This window comes from Argentina silus, assembly GCF_951799395.1.
Source record: "Argentina silus genome assembly, chromosome: 17".
Classification (NCBI taxonomy): domain Eukaryota; kingdom Metazoa; phylum Chordata; class Actinopteri; order Argentiniformes; family Argentinidae; genus Argentina; species Argentina silus.
In genome coordinates, this window is record NC_139671.1 from 17,818,300 (window position 1) to 17,828,299 (window position 10,000).

Genomic DNA, 10,000 nt, shown 5'->3' on the forward strand with positions numbered 1-10,000 from the left:
ACACACACACTTCCTATCACCCACCGGCTCCAGCGTCAGTGGCTGGGGTGGGTGTGGCGGCCGCGCCCTCGGCTGCTGCAGAGGCTTCAGCAGCAGGAGCAGCACCCCCGAAGTTGTCTGAGATTCACACACACCCCCCACAACCCAACACACACACACACACACACCCCACAACCCAACATACACATGAACCCCACAACCCAACACACACACACACACACACACACACACACACACCCCACAACCCAACACACACACACACACACACACACACACCCCACAACACACACACACACACACACACACACCCCACAACCCAACATACACACACATACACACACATACACACACACACACACACACACACACACACACACACAAGAGATTAAGAGAGGGAATGGAAAAAGGGAGAGACATTGCGGGAACGAGAGATAGATAGACAGAGAGTCAGAAAATGATGTTCAAGAAACGTAAGATGCAGTAGCTTTGATATACTTTGCCTGCCTATACAGAAAAGTAAAAAAAAAAAAAAGCTTTCACTTTCATGTAGTTATACACTTATAAATCTTCAGTTCCCGTTAATGTCGTTGCATAGATGGACATTAAAGGTACAGTATTTGATTTGAGCCATCTGTGCATTACTGTATAAAGGTAAATGTCATTCAGTTTAGACCGGTCACATATAATAACATTGGTTTGAGGCATGAATGATTGACAGGTGAATGGGTGAATGAGAATACAGACAGGAGGCACATCAAGGTCCACAGTGGGCGGGATTAATCTAGCACTGAACTAGAAAGCGATGGCTAAGTCTTGGGCTACTAGAGAAGCAGAAAGTATGAATGTTCACAGTGAGAATCCGGGCCAAAACAAGACGTCTTAAGCGGCTGTAAAAAACGTGACGCTGCATGTTTGATAGATTGGCTTTTCTCTGAGACAGAGCAAAAGCGTGTCTGCCTATCAAACAAGGAGAAGCATGTGAAAATGTATGAGAAGCATGTCTGTGTGCGCGTGTGTGAATGTGTGTGTGTGTGTGTGTGTGTGTGTGAATGTGTGTGTGTGTGTGTGTGTGTGTATATGCTCTCATGTGTGTGTCTCATGTGTGTGGTCTCAGGTGTGTGTGTGTGTGTGTGTGTGTGTGTGTGTGTGAGTGTGTGTGTACGTGTGTGCGAGCATGCTCTCATGTGTGTGGTCTCAGGTGTGTGTGTGTGTGCATGTTGAGGGGTGTGGTTGAGCTTTCCGGAGCGATTCCGTCTAGAGAATCCTCTGGAAGCCCACTGACCTCCCAGCAGATCCATATTCGTAGCGCCGGGGGAGGGGGCGGCGGCTGCACTAGGGGGAGGAGCCAGAGTCACGCTTGGCTCCGTGGCTGCAGCCGTGGGCGTTGCCGCCGCAGGAGAGGGGGCGGAGTCTACAGCGAGGGTAGGGTCAGGAAGCATGGGCTCGCCCATTTCTGCAGGCACCAACCCCCAAAACAAGGTTCCAAAACAACCCCAAAAACAACCCCAAAAACATCCGAGAGGAACCAAAGCACCCCCCAAAAAAACACAGGAAACAAATCAACCCCAAAATGCTCCAGAGGAGCCAAACCAATGAAAAAGAAGTACCAATTGAACAACCAAGAAAGCCCGTGTTGAAACCAAAACAAGATCCCCCAAAAATCAACAAAAGAGCCCCCATATGAACCAAAACAAACGAGGGATATGCAGAGGAGGGAGAGAGAGCAGAGGGAAACAAAGAAAGAGAGAGAAAGAAAGAGAGACACTACTGAGACCAGGACCAGAGAGAGAGAGAGAGCAACACTATGAAACACACAGGGAGGAGGTCATCTAGGAACTGGCATGGTAGTCTGGCTGAAGGTTAAACACACTTGACTGGAGCTTAGAGCCAGGGGGAATTGTGGGATAGCACTCACCTGATCCAAGGAGGTCTGTGGCAGCAGTCCCAGGAAGGCACAGGGAAAAGGGCAACGTTTCATTAAAGGAATCTTAATTAAAAAATCTGACCTTTAAATAAAGATTAATCAACTCATTTAGAACTTCATTAAGCTGGGAAGCAAGTTAATCTCTGGAAGAGGAAAGACAGAAAGACCCAAATAAGGACATATCAATGCTAATGTTATCTGTTATTGTTAGTCATGACAATATTTGTCGTGTTTGTAGTTCTAGTGAGCTAGTTTGTAGTTCTAGGGAGTAAGTTGGTAGTTTGAGTGAGTGAGTTTGTAGTTTTAGTGAGTCAGAGAGGGACGTTACCTCCCCAGGACATGGGGGCTGCTGATGCTCCTACTGAGGGACCAGAGGAGGAGAGGGGGTCCAGATCCAACAGAGAACTACAGAGAGTGAGAGAGAGATGGAGGGAGAGGGATAGAGAGAGAGAGGAGGGAGAGAGAGACAGAGAGAGTGAGAGAGAGAGAGAGAGAGGGGACGGGGGTTAACAAGAAAGTGTGGGGGAATATGGAATGGAGGGACAAAGGCAAAGGAAGAAAGAGAGAGAGGGACAGAAAGGTTGGCAGAGAGTGGAAGAAAGATTGAGAGAGAGAAAGGTTTTTTATACGTTTATACGTATATCACAACTCTGGATAGTCTTGCATTCACTTTTCTGAGACGCAAATGTAACAGACTGAATCCTAAAATGTAGCGGTTGGTGAGGCAGGAAATGAGGTAAAGGTGCCACACAGGAAGTGGTCACTCACTCTGAAGCGGCCTCTTCAGGCGGCGGCGCCAGAGTGGGGACGGCATCTGCACTTTTGGCGGGAGTGGAGGTCGGGGACACGTTATTGGTGGGAGACCCCTGGAATCCAGAGAGGGAGACCCCTGTTAGTGTCTCATTGTCAACACAAAACCAGGAGAGACAGACAGAATGACAAAAGAGCACAAAAAAAAAAGAGAAAAAACTGATTTGAATTTAACTCACCTTTGTTGGAGACCTAAAAGAAAAGGAGACAATGTAAATCTTTATCGCCACAGAACAAGATAACATTTAAAGCGTCTCATTTCAGAAAATGTACGACACTTGACGTTTACAATGTTATTACAATGTTATAAAAATACATTTTCCAGGGGAGTGAAACTGGAATGGAAAGGGACTCCATTTTGGAGGGCTTCAGAAACATTGGGAGGAAACACTAAACAGGTATAGCTGTTTTTCCTTCTTTATTTTTGAAATCTGAAATATAACACCTCCATTGCCTCGACCACTGTGACTCCAACAGTCAAGGCCCCAAATAAATAATGTATGCTCACCCTTCACTGTGATCCCCAAGGATGAACAAGAAGGAATATAGAGAGAAGAAGGATTAAATGAAAATAAAGGCAGGTACGACTGTTTTAGGGACACTATCGTGCTGCTGGCAGTAGATCTCTTAGTCTCGCATTGCCAGACTTTCCAGTCCTGTTAGCACTTGTCTTTTTGAAGTCTGGAGGATTTAGTATGTTGGGTTGTGGGGTGTGTGTGTGTGTGTGTGTGTGTGTGTGTGTGTGTGTGTGTGTGTGTGTTTGTGTATGTTGGGTTGTGGGGTGTGTGTTTGAAGAAAAACAACCCTCTCCCCATTTTTGTCACTCTTCAGAAGAGCAATTTCCACTTTTCCATTTTCTTGTTAGCTGACATCGCTAACAAGGTTTATTTTCAAAAACGGACATTGTACAACTTTGTCAAAACAAGCGAAAAAAGCAATTTTCGAAACATTCGTTTTGTTTATATAACCTCTATCCACCATTTCCAAGTTTCCAAAAGGGCGCTGAAGTGCATTCACTCTTCGACGACAGCCCCGCTAGTACTGTGTGTGGCCTCTGGAGTACTACGTTACAGTCTTTTTGGAAACACACTCCACATTAAAGCACTGTCAAAATTAAAGTGTGCTCTTACCCCTTCTTGCCCTCGAGGCTGTTCATGTGTGTCTCCAGGGACTCCAGGATGCTGCTGGGCGCCTGAGGAGAGAAAAACACAGTCAGAAAACACCAACGGAGCAGTTCGACTTCATTCATTCCTAACCTCCTCTCTCTAACATCTCTGTGCGAGCCGCATCTATAAATAGCACAGGACTCTAGGCCGCCAGGTTTGAACTCACTTCACCACTCCATCTGCCACAAACTCACAGGCAAGTAGAGAAAGTAACACACACGCACGCATGCACACACACATGCACGCACGCGCACGCACACACACACACACACACACACACACACACGCAGCAAACATGTTATTTAGATAAGCTCATGAGTGCAACATGCCAACACTTCATCCTCCAAACAGGCACTCTGCCAGGACACCCTGTGTCTCTATGGTTACCATGTCACTGTCCTCGGACCCCCTAGGCTTAAAGGGACAGTCTTCATCGTCAGAGTCTGCTAGATCCACCACTACCCCAGGGTGCAAACACTGGGTGCGCATGGGGAGGGGACATTATGATGGATGAGACATTGTGTGTGTGTGTGTGTGTGTGTGTGTGTGTGTATGTGATGTGTGTGTGTGTGTGTGTGTGTGTGTGTGTGTGTGTGTGTGTGTGTGTGTGTGTGTGTGTGACTTATCAGGCCACAGACACTCATTATGAATATACAGTACTGTGTACGCAGAAGAATGCAGAAGCCTTTTGCTATAACCAAAACATAAGACCAGGTGACTTACATAGTTGATGTCAGGAATGTCGTTTTTGTCAACTCCGATTGTCTGTAGGGGAGAAAGAGAAAAAGAGAGATAAGACCATTGTGAGAAAACACACAACATGATACATTAACGTGTATAAAGGGGCAATAAACTGTTTACAACATTATTGTAATCAGATGACGTCGTGTTTGTACAGTAATAACGGGTTCGGCACCTCAGCAATCTTCATGAACTCGCCAATCTTGGTCACTCTGGTCAGGAACCTCTTGTAGATCTCCAGAGACTCTTTGCAGTCAGCCTTCTTCATCTTGAAGTACTTCTCTACAGACGCACAATGACAGGGTCAACTAAGTTAAATGATACATGCCATTTAGCTGACGCTTTTATCCAAAGCGACTTACATTGCAGTGAGTGCGTACATTTCAGTATATATGGTCCCAGCGGGATTCAAACCCACAACCTAAGCGTTGTTAGCGCCATGCTCTACCCACTGAGCCACAGAGGACCACATGTAAAGCTTTGATTTAAATATCTCTTTTATATGATCTTTATTTCGCCAGATGAGTCAAGTCAAGAACAAATTCTTGCTCATACTTCTGAGCTGAGATACAATCATGATGCTATCGCCAAACTGTCATATTCATAAACGTCAAAACATCCCCTTGGGCATTTCATTCGCTAACGTTATGGAATTATTTTTTGTGATTTAATTTGTATGGATTTTAACACAGAAATAACAAAAGGAGAATAGAAAAGAGAATAGAAAACTAAACCAGTGTACAAAAAAACAACCCATAGAATATGCAGACTAGTTTTTATCGATTTATCAATCTTATAAAGAGTCTTTATTTGCAATTCTATTCTGCCCACCTGAAGATCATGTATTAAATGGCTACAATGTGATGCACTGCCTTTGTCTTTGATGTGACTAAGTCTATTTGGGGGACGGGGACGATGGGAGTGGGGGTTAGGGGCATACATGGGGGGGGTACGACAAACAACGTGTGTACATATTTAATGTACTGTATATTACTTTTTTCACCCTTTAATAGAAACAAACAACCAGAAGAGCCCAGCGAACCTAAAAGATTAATCACGCCATCGTTGTAGGAGGCGAACAGCTTGACCAGGTCCTTGAACAGCAGCAGGAACCCAGCATTGATGATGCCGTTATTCAGATCCTTCGGATGGACCTGAGAGAGAAGGAGAGAGAGGGAGAGAGAGGGAGAGAGAGAGAGAGGGGGAGAGAGGGAGAGAGAGAGAGAGAGGGAGAGAGAGAGGGGGAGAGAGAGAGGGAGAGAGAGAGGGAGAGGGGGAGAGAGGGAGAGAGAGAGAGAGAGGGAGAGAGAGAGGGGGAGAGAGAGAGGGAGAGAGAGGGAGAGAGAGAGGGGGAGAGAGAGAGAGAGAGAGAGGGAGAGAGTGGGAGAGTGGGAGAGCGAGAGAGAGAGAGAGAGGGGGGGGGGGGGCATAGTTAGCTAATACTAAAATTGACCCAGAAGCCAAAGACCTCAGAACCAAAGCTCCATGAAAAAAATCATGATCATCAATTTCTTCAAACCTCCAAACACGACCAGAGGTCTGACTCACATCAAACTCCAGCAGTGTGTCGATCTCGGTCTGCAGGATGGGCATGCCTTTCAACAGCTTATCAGGAGCCATGGTCCTCATCACCCCCTCAGCACTAAGGGCAGAAACACACCCAGAGAGACCATGAGAGGAGGGCCTCAGGGATGAGGTGGGCCTCGGTGTGGAGATGAACAACAGCACTAGGGCCTCAGGGATGTGGTGGGCCTCAGTGTGGAGGTGAACAACAGCATAAGGAGGGCCTCAGTGTGGAGGTGAACAACAGCATGAGGAGGGCCTCAGTGTGGAGGTGAACAGTGAGATGAACAATGATGAGGATAATTGTGTTCAACAACAGCAAGAAAGGGTTTGTGGAGAGAAGGGACAATACATAGAGAAATGTAGAGTGACATAGGGGGTGGGACTAAAAGGCCTGCTCTTTGGCTGTCAGGGTTAGGTGAACAGCAGCATGAGGAGGGTTAGGGTTAGGGTTAGGGTTAGGGACAGGGACAAGACATCGAGAAGGGACAATACATAGAGAAGTGTAGAGAGACAAGAAGGGAAAACAAGGTTAGGAGATGATTGACATACCCCTTCTTGACTTTGGTGAAGTCGAAGGCCATCTGGCGATAGGCGAAGGCCTTCTCGTTCAAGTACCGCCCATACCGTCTGATGAACGTAGACATGTCATATCCTGGGAGGAGACAAGAGCAACCCGAATCAAATGTACCAACTGCAGCCGCCCATATTTAGCCATTGGCGATCTAGCCCACAATATTTACGTCATCAACAACGTGACTGAGATGACGTCTTTGGAACAGCATCAACTGAGAAAGTGGATTATGCACCCGCTACACCCGTTGCAAGCGCTGAATTGATTAAAACGGTGGCACATTAAGGGCCCGTGGCTTATCTTGTGTGATTATGATTGGTCTTATCTGCCGATTCTCCCGAGGCTCTGCTGTTTTCTGAATCGTGGCATATCTCATGTTTGAGATTGGAGGGGGAGGGGTATAGAGGATACTTGTGTTTACTTTAGCATGAGACAGTGGGAAGGGGGGGGGGGTCATTATCTCTCTCCCCAGATGGCCCTGTCTAGTCCTCTCTTCCTGTCTCCTTCTGCTTGTCCAGATAGTCTTAGATCTGATTTCTGTGTTTGTGTTCTCTTCTGGGAACACATCCATCCGCTTCACTGTCGAAACACACACACACACGCACGCACGCACGCACGCACACACACACACACACATGTGTGTGTGTGGTGTGTGTGGTGTGTGTGTGTGTGTGTGTGTGTGTATGTGTGTGTGTAGTGTGTGTAGTGTGTGTGTGTGTGTGTGTGTGTGTGTGTGGTGTGTGTAGTGTGTGTAGTGTGGTGTGTGTGTGTGTGTGTGTGTGTGTGTGTGTGTGTGTAGTGTGTGTGTGGTGTGTGTGGTGTGTGTAGTGTGTGTGTGTGTGTGTAGTGTGTGTAGTGTGTGTGTGGTGTGTGTAGTGTGTGTAGTGTGTGTGGTATGGTGTTGTTGGAGTGTTGTATGCTGTGTGTCACAGGCCTGCATTGGCTTCTGGCTGATTTAATCTGTCCTATTCCTGTCATTCTAACCCAAGAGCAGTCTGGTGTGTGAGTAAATACACCCACACCCACAGACACACACAGACACACACACACACACCCACACACACACACACACACACACACACACACACACACACACGCACACGCACACGCACACGCACACGCACACGCACACGCACACGCACACACACGCACACGCACACACAGACACACACACTCTCTCACTCCTTACCATGAGAGCCGGTTTTGTCGATAAAGTTGCTGAGGTTGAACAGGGAGGTCCTGGAGGCCAGGTACTGAATGAACCTCTGAGGAAAGAGAACAAATATACTGGCAGTTTGTAACACCTTACAATAAAATAGTACACTTAACCGGTGCAAGACAGACAAACACTAGGGAATAGAGGCATATCAAAAATAGACACAAAAGAGTATGCTACTCAAATATAATCTTAATTTTACACAGTCTAATAAGCATCTGTAGGAAGCAACACAACAACTCAAACAGTCCTACCAGGATAGCTTTCTAATAAGACACACAAGCCTGTCTGTCAAATAAAGAGTTGTTCACAACCGTTTTTGATAAACATTGTTGAAGTAGTCACACACCCGGTAGGTTTGCTATTCACACAGCCTTAAAACCTTACACATGTGAACCTTTAAGGACAAGGATTGGGAAATCCTTCCCTATAAACAAAAGAGGCCAATGTGTCGTTGGAAGCCTTTTCTCAATGCAACGTCAACAGCAACTCCAACAGCTCTACTTCAGCACCACGGACAGCTACGCTCACTGCACCGGACTCCTGGGATTCATACCAACTCTCTAAAGCGGAATCCTTCCTGATGTCCTCTGAAAGCACTGGACAGAGGGAGGTCACATGGTGAGGCCTACTGACTAGGCCTTCCAAATCAACTCTGAGCCCATTGTCTTACGACAGGCAGGGTCATTCCTATGCGACACTCAGAGCCTTGACCCACAGGCAGAGGCAGTTGTTGTGCTTTCTGACGTAAGACAACGGCCTTAGGCCCTACTTCTAGAGACTCCTATGTGTAGAGCTTAGATAATTATAAGAAATAAATGGAGCCAATTCAAGTGCAAAGTGGGGATGTGCTGTAGAAGCTGATACTCGTCTGGTTTTTCAGATCTTCAAGAACTCTTTGGAGACAGAGGCTTAGTGTTGAGTTATGGTTGAAACTTATATAAAGAACCCAAAGCAAATCACAACTATCCAAAGTATGCAATACTAAAAAAATTAAATAAAATTTAAAAAAAAACGACCAAACTCGACAAAAAAATCGGAAATAATCCGAAAGAGAACGCTTTTTTTTTTTTTTCGGCTTCCCCATAGCAACCGTACAGGAGCCCTGGGCGGCGCCCGCTGACCTCGTTGCCATGGACACACATGTGGTGGGTGGTGACGAGGGCCTTGAAGACGACGACCCAGCTGGCGTTGGTGGCCCTCTCGAACAGCGTGTCGGCCATCTGGGGGATGTTCACGTTGGTGGCGTTGGTGGCTGAGATCAGATCTGTAACACATGCGGATGGGGGTTGTTATTACCGTCGGGGGTTGTTATTACCAGGGTTACGGGTGTTAGGTTAGTGACACGGCCGGGATAAACAGAACCAAACTGTGGATTTTGAAGTCTGTCCTTGTCCATAGACATTTCTTTCAGGGTAAGGGGAACCCCAACATGTGGGGCCTATGGCCCCTGGTCTGAGCATTGATTACTTTATCTTATGATGAGTGATGGATAGATGATTCACTTACTTCAACAAATGTATTTGTTGTAAGTCGCTTTGGATAAAGGCGTAATGCCATAAATGTTTGGATAAAGGCTAAATGCCATAAATGTAAATGTAATATGTGATTTTGTAATTTGGGTGAACTATCCTTTTAATGAGTGAAACTGTAGAGAGGTGCTGAGGTAGTTTGTGCAGGCCTAATGGATGGAAAGAGGATTTGTTTAAAACATCTTGTGATTACTAATTCAGGAGTGAGTAAGATATTTCAATGGCCCGAGAAGCATGCTGCCAAAACTATGCAGGGATTGAGTGTGTTGTTTTTGCTGATGGTGTAGCTTTAACACCAGGCCAAGTGAGGATACACACTGCAGCGCTGTTCATACACCAACTGGATTGTGTGTGTGCGCGTGTGTGTGTGCATGCGCGCGCGCGCGTGTGTGTGCGCGTCTGCATGTGTGTGTGTGTGTATCCTGTGGGTACAAATAGGGGGATCTACTAGATTGCAAACTAAAAGGACCGCTG

The 10,000-nt window shown here is 46.4% G+C and overlaps 1 protein-coding gene across 1 annotated transcript in view; it reads right to left on the reverse strand.

Annotated features, from left to right (window-relative positions):
- LOC310817788 (clathrin coat assembly protein AP180-like) overlaps window positions 1-10,000 on the reverse strand; it is a 28,042-nt gene that overhangs the window by 10,707 nt on the left and 7,335 nt on the right. The window contains exons 2-13 of the mRNA XM_083688491.1: window positions 9,119-9,261; window positions 7,968-8,043; window positions 6,757-6,859; window positions 6,190-6,283; window positions 5,684-5,795; window positions 4,817-4,923; window positions 4,624-4,665; window positions 3,865-3,926; window positions 2,914-2,926; window positions 2,693-2,790; window positions 2,253-2,329; window positions 1,916-1,930 (exon numbers count right to left, since the gene is read on the reverse strand). Coding sequence (XP_083544617.1) covers window positions 1,916-1,930; window positions 2,253-2,329; window positions 2,693-2,790; window positions 2,914-2,926; window positions 3,865-3,926; window positions 4,624-4,665; window positions 4,817-4,923; window positions 5,684-5,795; window positions 6,190-6,283; window positions 6,757-6,859; window positions 7,968-8,043; window positions 9,119-9,261 — 942 coding nt within the window. The remainder of the gene's footprint in view (window positions 1-1,915; window positions 1,931-2,252; window positions 2,330-2,692; window positions 2,791-2,913; window positions 2,927-3,864; window positions 3,927-4,623; window positions 4,666-4,816; window positions 4,924-5,683; window positions 5,796-6,189; window positions 6,284-6,756; window positions 6,860-7,967; window positions 8,044-9,118; window positions 9,262-10,000) is intronic.